Below are 22285 nucleotides of genomic sequence, written 5' to 3'. Positions count from 1 at the left end.
TTGTTCATATCCTCACACCTCTCATTTTTTCATTGATTTCTAGAAATTCTACACTTGGAATACCACTGAACTGGACCACTTATATTTGACTACTTTTAACTTATTAGTGAAATCTTTGGCCTTTGATTCTAATGCCAGTCCCTGGCTACCTGTTTAATTTGCAAAACCTTCCAAATTGGACCCCCTTATCCTACTACATTTTCCCCCTTAGCACCTACCACCTTTGCCATGTTACATACGTGTTTATTACTTGTACGTACTGTCTTTCCCTTACTAGTACATGTAGGCTGCTACGTGATATAGAGATTAAGAGGTAGCGTTTTGAACTTTCATAGCAATTTAACATTGTCATCATATTTTTATGAAATGAAGAGATTCGCCTCCGATGAATTGGAAAGTTTTGAAGAACTGGTTCTTCACTACTTTGAAAAGTGTGATCTAGGTTGTCTCATACCTTCATGTAATAGCATTTGAAAGGCTCATTGAACAGAACAGAGAAGAACTCAGTAACTACTATACCTGTCGGACTTGAAAAAGTGTTTATGCTCTACACAAAATATAGTTGCTAACAAAGACGAATCTGTTTTCTGATTTAGTGAGAAAGTATGTTTTTCTAACATGGGCATTACTTTGTGTTATTGGTATTCCCATGTTTATAGCTGAGCCTGGTATGTGTCTCTTTGTTTTATATATACACATATATAAATGTATCTATACAAAATACTGCTTTTTAAATGAAAGAGCATGCAAGCCACTTAATTATGTAATTCAGCTTAATCCTTTATGCTCTCAGTTTTCATGTTTTGAGTTTCTCAGACAAGAGTGTGGTTATTAAATGCATGTCTTGCTTCTTTGGATGGCGCACTGGCTGAGTGTGTGAATACATTTTTTGGAATGACCTAGGTTCATAACCTAACTTGTTGATTCCTTGTTTTCTGGGTAACCGTAGACACATACCTTGAGTATTTTTATGCTGTAGTATTTCCAGATAAATGGTAGTGATGTTTTTCACCTTTGGAAGTGAGTAAAGTTCTGGAAAATCCTTAAGTGAAATGACTTTAATTCAAAACAATATTTTACAACAATTATATGGCATTATGTTAGAATGAATGCATAATTGGGAACTGATCCAAGAAGCTGATACCAGAACTATAAATATATTTGTGAAAATAAAGTGGTGAGATTTGGCTGCTTGGAAACAGAGGGCAAAGGTTTCTGTGAAACAGCATATGCCTTTTATTTCCCAGGTATTTGTTCTATCACAGTATATATAACATAGTAAGAGCTTTATTTGGGTGCTTAGTCTGGTACCTGAAATGCGTTAATGAATGTTGAAAATCACGTTATCTTGACTTTTTGTGCCAATGACTAAATTTTTGGCAAGCATTATCTCAATATATTTTTTAACAGATAAACCAATGAATAGATTGTGACATAATTTCAGGATAGACTCATCTTCAGATAGGATCAGGTAAAGAGAAATTATGTATTATAGTGGAAGTCAGACAGACCTAGGTTAGAAACTGAAACTTTGCTGTATTTACTTTGCTGTGTTTCCATGCAAAAATCAAACATCTTTTATCCTCATTTATAAAATGGAGATGAATTCACACATTTTATAAGGCTGTTGTCTAAGTATTATGGATAATTTATGTAAATGTGTAGGAACCATTATAGGTACTCAGTATGTGATACCTGTGGCTCCATTACAAAAGGTTTAATACCAGTAGGAGTGTGTGTGTGTGTGTGTGTGTGTGCACATACACATAGTATATTTGTTAGTGAATCCTTTTTGTAGACAAATCTTAAGCCGTTATACAGAAAGAAAAAAAAAATTAATAGAGCAGAGATTGGGTGGGGCTGGTAAAGGGAGAAAGGAGTCTTGTCTGGCCAGTGCTTGTCATGGCCCTCAGCAAGCTTCCATGGCCATTCCTGTTGCCCTTTACAGAGGCCTAGAGTTCTAGAGAACAGCATGGAAACCATGCTAGTGGATTTTAAACACCGCAAGTGCAAGAATGGAATCTTCTTTATTAACTGATACAGGTATCACATGTGGCCTTGCACTACAGTAGGTGAGTGGCCACAGCTTACAATTCCACTACTGAAGTTCCTCCTCCATATTTGACTACACAGTAGAGTTATCCTTTGAACCTGAATTAGCAAACCCTAGCAAGCCTATGCCATTTAATGGATATAGTAATAACATCTTTTTTTTTTCCAGATCTAGGTTGGAATTTGCCCCTGACAAATAAGAAAATGATGAGTGATGCAAGCGATATGTTGGCTGCGGCATTGGAGCAGATGGATGGTATCATAGCAGGTGATCTGCATCCTGTGAAAGACAGAATCACAACATTTACTCTGCTCACTTCAGTTTTTCACTACAACTTTCATATTATCTTTTCACTTGATTTTCATTTTTTAGCCCTATGCCTTTTGCTTCCCTGTAATTTCGCCTTTGTTCTTCTTCTCCATTTTCTGCCAGCATTATTCTCAAACATTATTTTAAAGTATCAAAAATTCTAGTTCCATCCTAGGTTTCTAATCAAGGATTAAGAATCTGTATCTCAGGTGATTCTGGTGTAGGTGATCTGTGGACCATACTTCGAGGGACACTGCTCTACCCAGTAACCGTGAATGTTCTGACCTGTTTTCCTGAATTCAAAATTCACTTTTCACCAACGACTCCCATATGTTTTGTTTTTTTGTTTTGTTTTTTTTTTTTGAGAGGGAGTCTCGCTCTGTTGCCCAGGCTGGAGTGCAGTGGTGCAATCCCAGCTTACTGCAACCTCCACCTCCCGGGTTCAAGCAGTTCTCTGTCTCAGTCTCCCAACTAGCTGGGATTTAGGTGCCCACTGCCACACCTGGCTAATTTTTGTATTTTTACTACAGACAGGGTTTCACCATCTTGGCCAGGCTGGTCTTAAACTCCTGACCTTGTGATCCACCCTTCTCGGCCTCCCAAAGTACTGGGATTACAGGCGTGAGCCACCGTGCCTGGCCATATCAATTTCTTTTTTTTTTTTTTAAGAGAGGAGGTCTTGCTCTGTTGCTCAAGCTGGAGTGCAGTGGCTATTTACAGGCATGATTACCTGTGAATAACATGCATAGTGCAGCCTTGAAATGTTGGGCTCAAGCAATCTTCCCACCTCAAGTACCTGCGATGACAGGCATGCGTCACTGCACCCAGCTTGTTCACATCTATTTACCTTCCCAATTCTTTGCTAAGCTTCCAGTCCCTGTCTCTAATTTCCAACCAGATATCTCTCAGAAATGTCCTATAGGCATATCAATATAATCATTTAACACATTGAGCTCATTATCTTTCCTCAGAATTTACTCTGATAGTCTTTATCTGGGTTCATTTCATAACCCTTCATCCACAGTTTTTCTAAGCCAGAAATCATTTGGTCCAGTATTGGTCCGGAATGGACCAGCTCTAATATTTGTATTTTCTGATCTGCTACTTTCTTAACCATCATCTCCATGAGGCCAGCACACCTCACACCAAAGCCCACCAGGTTCTTTTTCTTTCTATACCCCAGGATTGGCCTCCTTGTTAGGAATTGGACCATGGATATGTACCATCAACTACATGGTTTTAATTTTTGCACCATGTAACTCTGACTTGGAGAGATTTATGTGATTGAATTCTCTTTTTTCTGTCTCTTTTGATTGTTCCTTACTGTGACTAGACTGGTTTACCACCTTCGGCTTTGGTATTTTTATCTAACATAAATCCCATTGCGCTCTCTGTGATTTTGTTTAACTTAGGTTCTAAGGCCCTGGAATATTCCAATGGGATTTTTGATTGCCAGTCTCCCACCTCTCCATTCATGGGAAGTTTGCGAGCTCTGCACCTTGTGGAAGACCTGCGTGGATTGTTAGAGATGATGGAAACCGATGAGAAAGAAGGTTTGAGATGCCAGATCCCAGATTCAACAGCAGAAACGCTTATTGAATGGCTTCAGAGTCAAATGGTAGGGTCTGCCTGTTATAAATTCTGTGTTATGAATCCTTTGTTGCTTATTCTAAAATTTAGAACATAGAATAGCTGATTAGAACAAGAAAAGTTTAAGGCAACAGATGTGCTCGTTTTTTTTTGAAACGGAGTTTCAAAAAACTGTCGTCCAGGCTGGAGTGCAGTGGCGCCATCTTTTCCACTGCAAGCTCCACCTCCCAGGTTTGCGCCATTCTCCTGTCTCAGCCTCCTGAGTAGCTGGAACTACAGGCGCCCGCCACCATGCCCGGCTAATTTTTTGTATTTTTAGTAGAGACAGGGTTTCACCGTGTTGATCAGGATGGTCTCGATCTCCTGACCTTGTGATCTGCCCGCCTCGGCCTCCCAAAGTGCTGGGATTACAGGCGTGAGCCACCGTGCCTGACCAAGGATAACTTTTTAAAAAGTGCTATTAGTGTACATTTTATAAATACCAACTGCGGGTGACCTGATTCTGCCCATAAAAACAGACTCCCTTTTGATTGTGCTTGAATGACCTCCTGTGGCTTAAATCAAATAGTCCTATAAGGGAAAGAATCTTGCACATAATAGATGATTTCTCAGTCATATTGGGTTCTTCACTGTAAAGGACCCAATAGCAATTCTAAATGGAAAGCATGATGAAAGACATTCAAAAAGCCACAGGATTTACAGCAGTATTTGACCTGAAGTGCCATCTAGTGGTTTATGGCAATCATGTCAGTTCCAGTTCTCGAATTAAATTGTGGAGTTGGGCCTTTAACCCATTTATGCATAGTGTTCCATTATTGGAACGCTAAGCTTGTGGGAGTTATTTATATTCTGCTCAAAGTCCTCGCCAAGGTCTCATTTTTCAAAAAAAAAAAAAAAAAAATGCAACCTCTGGCATTAGTGGGTTAATGGTGTTATTCACGGAACAGTGAGGCCTCTTTCTAGGCATCTTTCTCAAAAATTGATGATGTGGCAGAGCTACCCTTTGTCTGGGCACGGTGGTAAATACCAGGGTTTTAATCTGTGACGATTACATAAAATCTAAAGAATGTCACAAAAACAGATTCAGTGGAGGACAAAGGAAAGGAGATATTTTGTGTTTAAAGGATATTCAGTTTTCAGTAAGATGCAATAATATGCTAATGAGCTAACTGTGTTGATATAAAAACTAATGAGAATTGTATGAAAGAATCCTGATCTACTTTTGGATCTGTGATAGACATGAAAACTGCTTGCTTTGGGGACCTTAAGAGTACATCCTACAGCTAAAACATTTTCATAGGATGTGACACAAATACTAGAGCTCCCAGCCAGTCCTGTGCTGAATACTCTGTGTTCCCACCTGGTTTACCTCTGAGTTTCTGAGTGCAAATAATATAATCCTTCAGCGGTGGTGCAGCTACACACACTTGACCATTGGAGATATTTTACTTGTTAAAATACATAATGCCTTACTATTATACTTTATATTTCCTCTGCAAATTTCTCCTCCAGAGATTTAAAGGTCCAGGTTTGCTGATTTCTTTGGGGATTGCTTCATGCTCTGAAATTGGTGTTTCCTGGCATATTCCTTAGTCTATTTCAATGTCCTATCTCACCCCTTCTTTACTCCATGTTCTTCTGACCATTTAGCATGCAGTAGAAAGGAACTTTACTATTGTTAGAAGAATCTATTTCTATCCCACACCCAGAGGCCACCAATGGCAATAGTAGCCTAAGCATACCTGTAGTTCAATTTTTGACATGTGTCTAAAACATTTCCATTAACATGTGCTTAGTCTGTTCTGTGAAAGTATTTCTGGAAATGATAAAAAGTAATGATGATTACATCTGAATATAAGTTAGATCATGACACTCACGCCTTTTTTCAGAAACTGCCAATGGCATCACATCTTACTCGGAGTAAAAACCACAGTGCTTACTGTGGGCTGCAAGGCCTCGTAGGATTTGCTCCCCGTAACTTTCTGACCTCATCTCTCATCACACATCTCCTTATTCACTCCACGCCAAGCACATTGGCTGTTTCACTGATTCTTTAACATGCCAGGTACACTGGCCTCTGAGCCTTTGCACTGGCTTTTCCAGGCACTGGCTTTTTCAGGCACTGGCTTTTCACTCTGCCTGGAAAGCTCTTTCCCCAGATGTTTGTATGGCTAGCTCCCTCATATTCTTCTGGTATTTACTCAAAAGTCCTGCTCTCAGTGAGGCCATGCGTCACCACCCTAACTAAAATTATACCCATTTATTCTTTGTCTTACATCTCCCTGCTTTATTTTGTTCTTAGCATTCACCACTTTCTTATGTGCAGTGTATTTGTGACGTTTATATGATTTATTTTCTGTCTTTTCAACTGGAATATAAGCATCATGAATCCGATTTTTGCCCTTAATTTTTAAAAAATACTGTATTCCTAGTGCTTAGAAGAATGCCTGGCTCAGTAGTTATATTTGTAATGAATGATGCTCCATGGATGATAAAGTGGAATGCACGTTCGAATGAATGGAAGTTGTTTTAAGTTTATTCCTCGGATGGGTAATGGCTTGTTGATCAATGTTTTTAGTTGCTTTCTCTCCTATTATTTGACATTTTAACCTTGAGAATCCACAAAATGACAAATATTTTAAAGAACTAATGAAGATTCAGTTTTTATTCTAAAAGTAACAATAACAAAATAAACTAGATGTAGTTCTAGAGAGATAAGGAATTTTTGTAGTTGCTAAATTTATATCCATCTAACTTATGTATATGAATTCCTCACCTTGCCCCCAACTTTCCAAATTAAGTGTGTTTTCTCGAGCACACAGAGAATGACAGGATGAAAGAAGAAAGGCAGCAAAAGGCAAAAAACAAAGCAAGAAGAGGAGAGCAGGACTGGCTGTTTGGAACCATAAAAGCATAGGAGTGAAATTGAGTTGTCACCACACACCTACCATGATAGACTTTATTTTAGAACCAAAAAGCAACTTGGGCCAGCATTGGGAATCCAACAAGTAGAAGATTATATGCTTATAATTAGTGATTGGCTGATAATATTAGATTTTTCCAATTTAATATTTCAGAAGTTAGGATATGTTTTATGATCTTAAAATGGGTATATGTATACATTTTAGCTGGGATCTATCCTCCCTTCCTCTTTCCCCTCTTTCCTTTTTATTAATAAGGTACTTAGCATAGTCAAATTTTAGAGACAGAAAGTAGAGTGGTGACTGCCAGGAGCTGAGGGGAGCAGAGAATGGGAAGATAATACTTATTGCATATAGAATTTCAGTTTTGCAAGATGAAAAGATTAATGATGGTGATGGTTGCAAAACAGTGTAAATGTGCTTAATACCACTGAACTATACACTTTAAAATGTTTAAAATGCTAAAGTTTCCATGTGTATTTTACCACAATAAAAAGTTAAAATTGATGGCATCCTAGAATTTAAGGAACACAGAATCCTAGCAAATTCCCCCTTCATATTTGAGTATGGGGAAACTGCCCAAATAAAAGAGATTGTGAAGTTTAAAAAAAGGAAGCAGTTAATGATAAGGCAGGACTGCATCTAGGCAGTTTCAAATGCAGGCTGTAGTAACAGCAGACCTGAATTTTAATGTTGACCCTAACTCTTCGAAGCTTGTATGACCTTGTGAAAATGTCTGAAGTTCTGTGTCTTGGTTTTCTCATCTGTAAAATGGGGATGATGGTTACCGCCACTTAGGATTGTAAGGATCCTATGAACTAATGTATGCTGAGGGCTTATGGATACGCCTGGAAAAAGGCTAGTCAAAAAGGCAATACTGAAGAGTAGAGCGTAGAGAAGAGAATAGAGGGAAAATGTTTAACAGGAACCCTTTGCAGTGAGGGAAAGAGTTGGGTCCAGTTGCAAGGGGAGTTAGGTTACAAACCATCCATACATAGTTCCCTTCTTGCGATAAAAGAGTACAAACATTTCTCAGACTACAGAGAAGCTTCTGGAATATTTTAGAAAAACTTAAATTCAAAAATTTTTGGAAATAATTATGTATCTGTAAATAATAACAGATATATAATTATGGTTCCATTCATGTTTAATGATGGCCAACTTGACAAGCCCTGTACTTTAAGATGGATACTAACCTTTTCATTAGTGCAACTGGGCATTTGCAGTTCCAACTATCATTTTGCCTGGGCCAGGGAGATCCCCTGGTTTCTTGTAGGATGCAGGTTATTTCTTTACTACTGATTGCTCCTGCCTGTTTGTTTCATATGATCAGACACTCAATGTGATCAAATACCAACACTAGTAACCTTTATAGTGAAGGGACATTAAATCTGTAAGAATGAAATTACAAGTGTAGCTGTAGGCTTCTAGAAATGAACAAATTTCTTTTAAAACTCAGAAGTGTGTCTCCTTGGTTAAAAAAAACTATAGACTCTGACATATTTGTTTAGTTACTAAGACTGAATTTTGTTTTGATAGTAAAATATTATAATGTGTTAACACAGATATTAATAATGGAAAATTACTTGCTTTATGAAGCTCCAGATTCAAGAAGGCAAATAGAAAAATATGTCTAATTGTTTGAGTCAAGCAAATAGTTATTTACTTTAGGTCTAACTTGATGAGTTGCCCTAGAACATTCTTATAATGTTTTTTTTTAACTGAGGATCATGACCTTGATCCATGTCAGCAGGGGATCAGGTAGTGAAATCCCAAAGATGTCTGACTATTTGGCAATTTTAATTATGAGGCCATCCCAAAGTCAGCAGAAATTACAAAAATACAATTTTCAACAAAGTGAGTGAAATACTAATGGTGAATACTAATGGTAGTAACTCCAAAGCAGGCATCATCAGCCAGGAGATAGATAGAGTGTAAACAGGGGGAATGAGGTGTTCCGGACTGGCTTCAGACCTGTTAATCATCATAGTACACTTCTGTCTTATTTTTACATTAAAAGTTAGATAATATTAATCCCAAATGTGTATTTTTAAAAGTTGCTATAAAAATAAAAATACTCATAACTTAAAAGAGTTCAGCCACGGGACGTGCTCTCTGCAGGGTTGCTGGCTGTTCTCCCTGAGTCCCTGACTCCCAGCCCCACGACACAGTCCCCGTCCTACCACCCTCCGATCCCTGCTGCTTTCTGTCCGGCTTTGCTTTTCATCTGTGCCTCTAGGAAATGTTTTCTCAGGCCTTGGCAAACAAGATACATCTTAAGATTATATCCCATAGGTGATCACAATTATCTGAGTCATGCGGTGCCTCACTGAGACACCCTAGCTAAAATTAAGCTTCAAGTAAACTCCCATGGAAAGTGTTCACAGGCACAGAAAAAGAAATGGACCAAATCAGCCAAATTCCTAGTTTACAGAGGTAAAAGATGTACTTTTCATGGAATCCTAGGCCACTGGTATTTGTTAGGATTGAATGGAAAGAGGTTTCCCTGTTCCTTTAGGAAAGTGAGTTAAGAAAGAAAAAATGACAAGAACAATAGGGACTTTTTCTTGGTCCCATGTTATCCTTCCAAAGTAGAAGACAGATTCCTTCTCTAGATCTCTGTATCCTGTCACATGTTGCTGGCTTTCAACAAATGTTGAATAAATTAATGAATCACAATATTAAATGAATGAAGTTGCTGCTGTACTGAGATAGGAGCTGGGACTTCACTTCTAGTGACACTGGGATCTTCTTTTTTCTCTGTCCTTCCCAAATTCAGGGGACTTAGGTGTATACCTATGACTAGGGTAATATTATAGTGTAAACATGTACCTTCCGCTTGCCCACTGTGAAGCTCATGCCCTTATTCCATCACACCCAGTGAGAGGACAGGGGAGTGGAGTACTGCCGCTGCCTGGTTGCTTGGTTTCCAGCATCATTGGTATCGTGTTCTTTGACTCTTTGGACAGTAGTGGTGTAAGATGCCTTATTATGGTACTGAACTCAAATGCAATATGACTGTGCTCTTCATGGCTGAAGGATTCAAGTCTCAATCTCTCCTCCTAGTTCAGAGTCTAGTGGAGAGCAGGCATGCAGTAAATGTTTGCATGCGTGGCAGACGTATAATTCTGAGTACAAAATGCTGTCATAGTAATTATTTCTTTTGGTAACTAGAGATAACGTTTACTTAAAGGAGATTTCATGGACTGAGCCTTACTCTTCCTTTCTTGATACTGAATGTTTAAAAACAGAATTATGAAATCAAGACTCCATAACAGCTTTAATAACTAGTTTTAAAAATAAGTATAATGACTAGATGGAATGTGGTCTGTGCATGCATTTGTGTGTATGTAGTATTACTAATCCAGCTGTACTTTAACATCTGTTGACCTTAAAAAGGGGGCTGTTTTCTTTTCCCCATTTTAATTTAGGTACTCACCATTCTGATTTAGGACTATTACACTCAAAATTGGTTTCTGTTTTGTAAAATAAATAAGCATAATAGTGGCAAATCACTGCTTGTATGTTGATTTTGGATTTAGACAGGACAGCAGAGCTCAGGAAAGAACAAAGTGAAACAAAGGGGAAACAGGGAAGAAGACAACTGTAGACCAATGCAAACCAATAGAACCAGAAACTCAAAGGAAAACACAGCATGATGTTACAAGTAAAAACAGCGGTTGAGACTCCTACCTTCCGTGAATTAATAACTATTGAAATGGAGCGGCGAGTACATGGGGTTTCATCATGCTCATTTCTTAACTTTAAATCTGTTGGAAATTTTCTGTAATAAAAAATTTTTTTAAACAGATGCAAAGGAAAGATGTTAACATTTATTATGTCTTTACGCTTGATTGTAATACTTGATAATTAAAAAGAAGTTGATATAAAAAGAAGGCTTTCTAGCTGGAGAGGGTGACCGCACCCACCTTTAAATACGGGGCCTGTAACTCAGCCCACACCCAACCAATCAGGTAGTAAAGAGAGCTCAGTAAAATACCAATTAGGCTAAAAGCAGGAGGTAAAGAAATAATCAAATCATCTATCACCTGAGAGCACAGGGGGAGGGACAATAATCAGGATATAAACCCAGGCATTTGAACCAGCAGTGGCAACCCCCTTTGGGTCCCCTCCTGTTGTAAGGGAGCTCTGTTTTCACTCTATTAAATCTTGCAACTGCAAAATAAATAAATAATAAGTAAGTAAATAAATATAAATAAATAAATAAAAGAAGGCTTTCCACTTAGATGGTGAAGGAAAAAGTAGATAGTGTTCTAATGTTATGTGTACCACCTGCCATGTAGAGTCAGGGAATTCGTTTTCCAGGTGAGGTTCCTGGCTAGCTCTAAGATTCTGTAATTCTATGAGGGATAAAGCTTTTCAGATGTGCTTCTCCCCATCATGCCAGGAAAACCTGGCAGAAGCCATAAGTTCCTTAATTAAATCAAAGTACCATTGTTACAGTTGAGTTAGATCTCCCTCCCTGACTCTCCACACACACTATTGGTTGGATATTGTACTGTTGAAATCCCCACGTTGATTCCAGTTTTGACTTAGCTGAATTGGATGTGGTCAGTAAAAGGTTGCACCATGAGCTAAAGTAGAAAGGTAAAGTGATTTAGGCTGCTCTTCCGTGCTTTGAAAGTCAGATTGACTCAACAGGAGTTTATACTTAAATACATTTTAAATTAGGTGCTCAGGATTTTATAAGCACCATGGAAGAATCAAAAGAAATGTAAGACAGTTTTGCACTGAGAAACTTAGGCTGAGTGACCAACTCACATAAAATTATTAGTCATCCACCTGAGGCAGAATAGGATGAAACACCAAAGAGCACAGTTTAAGACAAGACCCAGAAGGTCAGCCAGTAGATGGGGAAAGGAGAATGGCACAATGTAATGAGGAGGAGGTAGAAATGGGTTATGAAAGATGGATTGACCTGAGAGGGAGGAGTGGGAGGTGAGTAGACTGTTGGGTACAAAACCTTGGGATAGTTGTTGTAAAGGAAAATGGAAGAAAGCTCATTAAAAGGAAGAAATGGAAAATGATAAGTAGAAGTGGTGATTACAGGTCCCAGTGAAACAGGAAATCAAGGTTCCAAACTAGAAGTGGAATGATGAGCTTTCAGGAAGGAGTTAAGGATCAGTTCTCCCAAGCCTGCAGGAAGAAAGAAAGGAACGAAATAAGAGGTAATATATTTTATACTATTACACACTGAGGAAGAAAGTGTCTAGGGGAGCTCACACAAGATGGCCTTAACTATTGTCCATTACAAAGGCTCTGAGATCACCTCCTAAACATAGTGGGAAGAGAGAGTACAGGCTTGGGGAGAAAGGAGCCAGTCTAGATAGAGGTCAACCATGGAGTGCATACCAGATTATAGAGGACACATAAATAAAGACCCACTGAGAAGCAAGAAGGCCAGATCAAAACGAAACCTGTAGTCATCTTTTATTCAACTTTGTTTATTGAACACCTGTCGTCATTCTTCCATTCAACAGACATTTAGTTATCACCCACTGTGTGTCACATGCCAAGGCAAATCTACTTGCAAAGAATGCAGAGTCTATTAGAAGAGAGGGACATGTATGCAATCAAGTCTAACCTTAGTGCATTCAGAGTAACGCCTGCTGTAATGAAGGTTCATCTAGATACTGTTGCTGGCACATAGTAAACAGTGAATTCAAGGAAGACTTCACAGACCAAGCCCTAATAGAGGTGGACCTTAAGGAATGGGGAAAGAAGAAGAAAGGGTGGGAAAAGACGGTCCGTGCAGAAGGAGTAAAAGTGTGTGAGAGAGCATGCCATATATGGGGAGGTTTTGAGTGACCTGTTTGGTAGAACGTGGGAGTTGGAGGAAGAATAGAGACAATACGGTATGTACCTAATGGATCTTACTGCCAACATTCTTAATGCAAAGAAACAGAATTGGCAGATATATAAATACATGTGGACAGAACAGTCTTTACTTACTTAACACAAGGATGTAACATTTATCACTCTTAAATTCTGCTTTATGTTCCTATAGTGAGTTTTAATATACTAAACTACCCTTGAGCATTGAGTGCTTATAAGTATCAATACCATATTGAGAAACATAAATATGCTCATTTTGAATCAATTTTCAGTATCTGTTTCTATTTGGGGCTCATTTTGGAGAACTGGTTTTGGAATACCTCACTTCCATATCATACAAAGTAGCTTGGAAGGAAACACTGCTCTCCTCTTGCTATAATTTCCTCCAACCAGAAGAAAGATCAGTTTTGTTTTGTTTTTCTTAAGACACGGTCTTACTTTGTTGCCCAGCCTGGAGTGCAGTGGTGCAAACATGGCTCACTGTAGCCTCCACCTCCCGGGCTCAAGTGATCCTCCTTCCTTAGTCTCCAGAGTAACTAGGACCACAGGTGCACACCACTAAGCTTGGCTAAGTACTTTTTGGTTTATTTTGTTTTTGTTTTTGTTTTTTAAGAGATAGGGTCTTGCCATGTTGCCTAGGCAGGCCTCAAACGTCTGGGCTCACACAATTCTCAGCCTCCCAAAGTGCTGGAATTACAGGCATGTACCACCACCCTTGGCCAGTTTTACTTTTTGTCCTCACTAAACAGCAGATTTTTTCTACTTACTGAAATGTATCTGTTTCTGAAATATTGTTACTTGTATGGGATTTTAAAAACAGATGCCTGTTAATGTCTATAATCAAAATAAGGAATTTAAACCTCTACAGGGCCTGTCTTGGCACTTTCTTAAGATTGAGAACATGGATTATGCATCCTGGCCCTTTTCCAAAAAACTGCCCTCGAGAAGTTATGCACAATTTATTTTTATGTTAGTCCCCAGGAATAGAAGTTGTCCAGGCCACTCCATCACACTCTTCATAATACTTGTAATTTAATGCCGGGCACTTCAGTTAACAACATGAGCAGAATTATGCTGTGGTAATTGTGGAGGTGTGTGGCGAAGCAGCTGATTGTAAAATTTTAATCCACTCTAAATATGCATTGCACCCTTACTCAATTAGCCTCCGATTCTTTGTGGCCTTTTGGAAAATGTATTCAGTATGTAAAGTTTTTAGAAAAAGCATTCTGAAGTCTTCCTTTTCATTCAAGCCCTGTTTTATTTTTTTTCCCCCTTCCCAGCACATGACTTTTGTTATTCCAAGAATTGATACTGGAAACCACATTTATTGGAAAGATAGAACAATGGTATCAGTTAATTCTGGAAAAACAGTAGATGTCACATCAGATGTGCCCTGGGGAGTAAGGTTATTCAGTTTGTATTTTTTCTGGTTCTAAATCTGAAGATATTGTTTTCTTTTTCAGTTGAACCCTGGGTGGCCCCATCTAACACTTTCGGATTTCAGCTGACTTTTATTTCTATTGGATTTGAATGAAGAATCAGGAAATTCTATTGGGATTACATTATCTTATGGTTATGTTGAGATTACGAGAGACACCACTTATGCTACTACGTACATTTCAAAATTATGTTTTTAGGTTTTCTGTTCTTTGTGAGCCTCTTCGTGTGTCTCTTTCATGACTTGCATATGAGACAGTTGAGGAAGAAACAATCTATACGTCATTTCTCAGTCTATACTTCCTTTGGCATTTATACAACGCTTAAATATACTGAAACATGATGTTTTTTAAAAAGTGTCCGGGGGCAGGAAGGAGGGGAAGAAATAGTAAGTAAGCATCAGTATATGCAGAGCACTGAGCCAGATGCTGGGGAGGTTACAAAATGAATTATAGGCTCTGCCCTGGAATAGAAGGTAACATTATACAAAGAAGCAAACTCACAAGTTAGTAAGATCAGGACAGAAAGTGTTAAAATGCAGATAAGTGAGGCTAGTCGGAGCTACCAGGGGAAGTCACTGTGGCCTGAGTGTTTACGCTTTTGGAGGAAAAGAGACAGACCTCAACAGCTAGAGGTGCCCCCTACACACTGACAAAGCTTTGCCCGCCCCTGGGTGTGTGTCTGCTCTCAGTGGAGATACCAGTATCCACTGTGCCTTGTGGGTCATTATTTTCTGTTTGATAAGAAATTGTTTACTTTGGCAAAAACATGCTTATACGCTTAACATGCCTGTCTTACCTCTTTTGTGGTAAATGAACCAAATTGCATTCTCATGTTTTCTGTTTGACAGTGACAGCTGTGCCAGATTCAATTCAGGCCCCTTGGACTTGTGAACACTGTGATTTTCATTTATCCTCAATATATCATTCTTAGAGAAGATCAGCCTTACCCATATTATTTCCTTTTTCAGACAAATGGACACCTACCTGGGAACGGAGATGTGTATCAAGAAAGGTTGGCACGTTTAGAAAATGATAAAGAATCCCTGGTTCTTCAGGCAAGTGATTTTTAAATACTGTTCTTTCCTTGCAGCATACTTACAAAGACTTTTAAATTGGGCTGGCAAATTCAGATTGCTTGCAGCAACCAGACTGCTAACAGAAATAAGCCTGGTAAACCACCTGTACACAATAGGGAGTGGTGAGGATTGGGGCAGAATGATGGTGTTTACGACCAGTTTAAAAGGAGCCGCCATTAATCATCCTCAGCTCTTCCACGGCCAGTCTGAATACAGGCACAATGTTGTCTGATCTGTTCTAAAATTCAGATATATGAATATAGCATAAAATCTGAATATATGTATGTTTATATTTCTGAATCTGAAATCTGAGTATATATGTTTAATTTTTCAATTTTAAAAATGATACCCTGGGTGAGACAAAACAGTGAGTAGAATCCTCCCTGTGGGCTAAATTTGAGTTTGCTTCTTCATAATGTTTTAAATGCTTGACAAACATTTTTCTTTGGTATATTGAGCAAAATGAACTGAAGTATGTTTTTCTTTGGTATATTGAGCAAAATGAATTGAAGTATATTTACTGGGTGATGATTATTGAGGAAAATCTCGGAGATCGGCTCTAAGCACTAGAGTTGAAGGACTAGCCCAACAGCTCCTCATGGACCTTTGAGTATATTGAGCTGCCCCCTGGCTTTGAACACATCTGTGATCAGTGTCATCTTCAAAGAGCTCATGGAATTTGAATTCCCTGGGTTTTGTGTGTGTGTGTGTGTGTGTGTGTTTGTTTTTTGTTTGTTTGTTTGTTTGTTTTAAGATGGAGTCTCACTCTGTTGCCCAGGTGGGAGTGCAGTGCAATCTTGGCTCACTGCAACCTCCACCTCCTGAGTTCAGGCAATTCTTCTGCCTCAGCCTCCTGAGTAACTGGGATGACAGGCACATGCCCCCATGGCCAGCTAATTTGGTATTTTTAGTAGAGACAGAGTTTCGCCATGTTGGCCAGACTGGTCTTAAACTCCTGACTTCAAGTGATCTGCCCACCTCGGCCTCCCGAAGTGCTGGGATTACAGGTGTGAGCCACCGTGCATGCTCCCCGCCCACCCCCCGGGGTCTTTTTCTTATTCTTCTTGAAGTATCAAATTTTAATAATTTCTTGATAATTTCTATTTCAAACATTAACTTTGTTTCCTCTCTTCTAATACTATCTCCACCCTGTCCCCAAAAAAGATAACTTCTCTGCACGCTCGCTCTCATAAATGGTTGAAGTAGCTTTAACCAAAAAGTATTGTACATTCCTAATCTATACAAATTTCCTCCAAACTGTATAGGCCTCCTTAAATCAAATAGCAACATATAAATAGGAATGCGAGGGACCACTGTCTTCTTGGTACTTCACATATTTTTTTTCTTTAAAACCATATGAGTGGTAGGATCATTCCTTTTGTTGTTCCATTTAGAGAAATAATGTATTCAGTGGAACCCAAGTTCTTTTTCACTCATTGTATGATTTTGCTCTAAATACAGGTAAGTGTGTTAACAGACCAGGTGGAGGCTCAGGGGGAGAAGATTCGAGATTTGGAGTTTTGTCTTGAAGAGCACAGAGAGAAGTTGAATGCCACAGAAGAAATGCTACAGCAGGTATGTGCAGAGGCCAGAACCAAGATGGGATTTCCCTGCTGAATTATTTCAGATGCTGCGTTTCTGTGCTGTGTTTGCTCTGTGCAGCAGTAAGTTTCTTGATTCACTTAGACCAGCACATTTAAAAAAAACGAGAGTAGCAGAGTCTCAAAACACATGCACACAATAGAAAGTGTTTATGTAATTAGAATCTGGAACAAAATGTCAGTAGTATTGTGGCTTATTTTAATTTTCTTTTTTTGCATTCAGATGGTTTCCTCTCACCCATAAGTATATGTTTTATAATTAAGAAAAAATATAATAGTAAAAAATCTGATAATCCAATTTAAAAATGGGCAAAATATTTGAATAGACATTTCTCAAAAGAAGACATACAAATGGCAAACAGACATATGAAAAGGTGCTCAATGTCATTGATCATCAGAGAAATGCAAATCAAAACTACAAGAAGATACTATCTTACCCCAGCTAAAATGGCTTTTATCCAAAAAACAGGCAATAACAAATGCTGACGAAGATGTGAAGAAAAGAGAACCCTTGTACACTGTTGTTGGGAATGTAAATTCGTACAACTGCTGTGGAGAACACTTCGGAGGTTCCTCAAAAAACTAAAAATAGAGGCTGGGTGCGGTGGCTCATGCCTGTAATCCCAGCACTTTGGGAGGCCGAGGCGGTTGGATCACGAGGTCAGGAGATCGAGACCATCCTGGCTAACACAGTGAAACCCCATCTCTACTAAAAATACAAAAAATTAGCCAGGCGTGGTGGTGGATGCCCATAGTCCCAGCTACTCAGGAGGCTGAGGCAGGAGAATGGCGTAAACCTGGGAGGCGGAGCTTGTAGTGAGTCGAGATTGCACCACTGCACTCCAGCCTGGGCGACAGAGTGAGACTCCATCTCAAAAAAAAAATACCAAAACTAAAAATAGAGCTACCATGTGATCCAGCAATGCCACTGCTGGATATATACCCAAAGGAAAGGAAATCAGTGTATTGAAGAAATATCTGAGCTCTTGTGTTCACTGCAACTGTGTTCACAGCCGCCAAGATTTGGAAGCAACCTAAATGTCCATCAACACATGGCTGGATAAAGAAAATATGGTACTTATACACAATGGAGTACAATTCAGCCATAAAAAAGAATGAGATTCAGTCATTTGCAACAACATGAATGGAACTGGAGGTCATTATGTGTAAAATAAGCCAAGCACAGAAAGACAAACATCTCATGTTCTCACTTATTTGTGGGATCTAAAAATTAAACAATTGAACCCATGGAGATAGAGAGTAGAGGGATGGTTACCAGAAGCTGGGTAGGGTAGTGGGGGATGAAGGGAGAGGTGGAGGATGGTGAAGGGGTACAAAATAATAGTTTCCATGAATAAGGCCTAGTATTTAGTAGCATGTCAGGGTTACTATAGTCAATAATAATTTAATTATATGTTTGAAATTAAGAATATAACTGGATCGTTTGTAACACAAAGGATAAATGCTTGAGAAGATGGAGACCCCATCTTCCATGATGTGATTATTACACATTGCAAGCCCGAATCAAAACATGTACCCCATGAATGTATATACCTACTATGTACCCACAAAATTAGAAGAGAAAATATCTCTGTAAGGTCGTGGATGGAGTATGCACTTGAGCAAAACCTCCTAGGTTTCCATTCCTGCTGTGTCTTTATTTTTTCTTTTTCCCTCTATGACATTAGGGAAGTTCCTAACCTCTCTGTACTATGTTTCCTCATCTTTTGATTAAGGATAATAAGAATTTTTACCTGATAAATTTTTTATGAGGATTGAAACAGTATTTGTTATAACTGGTGCCTGGCATATAGCAAACATAGTATCACCATAATCAATGTTATCATCACCCTGAAGTGTATATGTGGTTTATGCATGTGTATCTACATAACATATGTCTCCCTCAGTAAACTGACATGTGCTTATTTCTGCTCAAAGGAGGGTAACTAAAGTAGATGGTTTTTTATTTTATTTTATTTTGTTTTATTTTTGAGACGGAATCTTGTTGCCCAGGCTGGAGTGCAATGGCGAGATCTCGGCTCACTGTAACCTCCGCCTCCCGGGTTCAAGTAATTCTCCTGCCTCAGCCTCTTGAGTAGCTGGGATTACAGGCACCCGTCACTATGCCCAGCAAATTTTTATATTTTTAGTAGAAACAGGGTTTCACCATACTGTCCAGGCTCATCTCAAACTCCTGACCTCAAGCGATCTGCCCGCCTCGGCCTCCCAAAATGCTGGGATTACAGGCGTGAGCCACCACGCCCGGCCTCAAGTGAACAATTTTTTAAAAGTGTGTACATTCAGTAATTATATTTTACCATATCCTCCACTTAATAGGTGCTGCTTTGTGATCATAAATGAGGTAAATTCGCATGTGGCTGTTTATAATAAAAGAATTATTGGATGTCTCTCTTAAATTCCAATAGGAGCTTCTAAGTAGGACATCCTTAGAAACTCAGAAGTTGGATCTGATGGCTGAAATATCTAACTTGAAGTTGAAACTGACGGCTGTAGAGAAGGACAGATTGGATTATGAAGATAAGTTCAGAGACACAGAGGTGAGTGATACAGTCTCTCTTCTCTCTCTGTCTGTCACCCTGTCTCTGTCTCTCATACACGTACATTCCTAGGGCAAAGTTGAAATTCCCTGGAGGTGTGCAAGGCATTACTATGTGCCCTCATCCTGCTTCATTTTAAGAATAATCTTTCACTGCATTGACTTTTTATCACTAAATGCTAATGGCAATTTTTATTTTTAGCCTTTTGATATGAAATATTAATCCTTTTATTAACCTTTAGAAATACTTTTGACTTTAGGATATTTGGAGCATCCGTCCATCCATGCTGGTTTTCTTCATTTTGTGAATAATGGGCTTAAATGCATGGTTTCACTAGTAGTTGTTATTTAGGCACACTGATTATTTACTATGTAATTGGATTTTGAAAATCTGTAGAGAAAACGTGCTAACATTCTATACTCACAAAATCACAGAGCTTTTTTGAGGTCTTTTAATTTGGCCTTCTACTTTTGATCTATTTCACATGTAAATCATTCCAATTAAATAAGACTCACTGTACTTCTACAAAACTCAGGGTACATTCTCTAACTTGAAGTATAATTTTAGTGGCTTAACAAACTTTATTGTTTGTTCTATTTTATTAATTCAGGCCTTCTAGTTTATTTGCTGTGTGATGTTTGGCAAGTTCTTAACCTCTCTGTTGGTTTTTGGTGGAGAGAGAGCGCATATCCATTTGAAATATATTCATTTGAAATGAAGTGTAAAGAGTTGCAGAAATTCCTTTTCTCTGAGGGCCATCTCCCCTCCTTTTGTCTTCCTATTTTGTTTCCTTAGTTGGAGTATGGAAAGGTGTCATGCTGGATTAGAAAATAGGTACCAAGGAGAGAGGAGAGAAAATGGCTTACTTATTTTTCCCTTCTGTTTTTATTTCAAACATGTATTTCATGCTGACTATAAGCCAGCATAGTACCAGGCATTACATACATTATCCACTAGAGGAAAGTTCTTTATAGATTTGGAAATGCGTTTTACTCCACTGCTAGTTTCAAAATTAAATTTTCTGTCAAAGATTCAATTATAGTGGAAAGTCTTGATATATGTCTTGTTTCCTCGATAGCAAAAGGAAATCTTTCATTTGGTTCATGTTTTAATTTTTCTTTTTCTTTTCTTTTTTTTTGAGAAATAGGATCTTACTGTGTTGCCCAGGCTAGTCTGGAACTCCTGGCCTCAAGCAATTCTCCCATTTTGGCCTCCCAAAGCACTGGGATTAGAGTCATGAGTCACCATGCCCAGCCATGTTTTAATCTTAAATCTCTTTGTCAGTCGCCTATATGAGCATGTTTCTCATTTGATCAAAACTGGGGCTTTTAAAACAAGATGTAGAAAGTCACCCAATTTAAAATTCTTGCTTTTGTGCTTTCTCTAAAAATCTGTTCTGATATTTTCCTCTTTCTCCTCTTTTTGTCAGGTCCTAACCCCATAGTCGCTAAGTAAGGTAATAGTAAAACTCAAGTCAACAGATGGACAACATGGCAGTGGAGCTAGCTCTGCTGCAGGGAAGAATCGATGGTAGATGTGGATAGAGGTAGTCTTCTACATTGTATCTGCAAAGTCAAGGGGAAATCTTCATCTGCTGTTAGCTTAATTTGGATATGAGATGTTAACCAAGTGTTGGAACTGAATTGCAGTAGATGTGTCATTTAGTTTTGTAAGAGGCCAGGGCAATATTTATATCCCTTGAGTTTGGCTGCTTTTTTTTAATCAAACTTTTTCCCCCCATTTTTTCATTGTTTCACTCATGCACTCTTAATCATATACAAAGAGATCTTGTCATCAAACTTCCAGTACACTCAATCCCTGATAATCTTCTAATAAAAATTCAGGGTTATTTCTAAAATGTATGCACATACCCGGAGATTAGAGCATATGTGGTAAATTTTGTGATGTTACATATGAAAATAATTAAAATAATCTTCACTATTAAACTAACTTGAATATTCTATCGTTCCCTTAATAAAAATATTTTCCTGGCTGTTCCATGCATCTATAATATTTAACTTTCTCTTAGAATTTTAGATTATTTGGATATTAATTTCCAAGAAAATATTGGCATGGGGAAGAAGTATAGGCATTTCCAAAGGACTGAGGGTAAAAGTCTTTAAACTTTGGAAGATTCAGAACTTGTCCCTGGACTTGCTAATGGGAAATGATTAGCATCTTTCGACAGTGCCCCCTTGTGGTAAGAGCATACATGTCAGAGACTGAGTTCCTGCGGGAGCCCTGAGGAGTTCTCTGAAAGGGAAAAGGGAAAGGGAACAGGGATTTTGTTTCTTAAAAGGACTGAACTTCTGATAAGAACTTGATTGAAATAATTTGTATTCTATTTTTTAAAGTTTTACATTAGGGAGCCATTTGTAGATTTTCCAGCTTGTGTTGTCTGGGGAAGATATGATTTCAGGTTGGAAATGTAGACCATATTTAAAGTATTGCCATGAAATATAGTTGAGTAGTTTTTGTTCAAACAGATAAATTATCCCAGTTTACAATTCCGTTTTTTTCAATGGTTTCTTCTTTGCACATTGGCACTATTTCTAAAGGAAGGGGTAAAATACAACAATAGCAGATAAGAATTCAATGCTATTTCTTAGCAATGAGAAAGTAGGAAAATATATATTTAAAAAGATCATATTGGTGAATATTACTAAGGACTCATATTATGCAAGGATGATTAGTTTAGATAACTGGGAAAAGCTTATTTTTTTCTTCAAACTTGAATTCTGACCTGTTAGATGAGGAATCACAAATATGTTATAGAATAATGTCAAACAGTTCTTGACCTAATTCATAAGAAGAAAATAGATATCATCTAAGTGAAATATTGTGCCATTATTAAGGAGTAATTGTATAACTATGATAGGTAA

The 22285-nt window shown here is 38.3% G+C and overlaps 1 protein-coding gene across 21 annotated transcripts in view; it reads left to right on the top strand.

The window, feature by feature from the left end:
* Positions 1–22285, top strand: part of LOC105492173 (PPFIA binding protein 1) — a 176821-nt gene that overhangs the window by 111022 nt on the left and 43514 nt on the right. For all 21 annotated transcript variants that reach the window (XM_071071979.1, XM_071071981.1, XM_071071989.1 and 18 more), the window contains 5 exons: positions 2222–2320; positions 3775–3980; positions 15137–15223; positions 16706–16819; positions 19272–19403. In XM_071071979.1, coding sequence (XP_070928080.1) covers positions 2222–2320; positions 3775–3980; positions 15137–15223; positions 16706–16819; positions 19272–19403 — 638 coding nt within the window. The remainder of the gene's footprint in view (positions 1–2221; positions 2321–3774; positions 3981–15136; positions 15224–16705; positions 16820–19271; positions 19404–22285) is intronic.

Source organism: Macaca nemestrina, chromosome 10 (genome assembly GCF_043159975.1).
Source record: "Macaca nemestrina isolate mMacNem1 chromosome 10, mMacNem.hap1, whole genome shotgun sequence".
Taxonomy (NCBI): Eukaryota; Metazoa; Chordata; class Mammalia; order Primates; family Cercopithecidae; genus Macaca; species Macaca nemestrina.
This window is presented reverse-complemented; position numbering and strand designations above follow the sequence as displayed.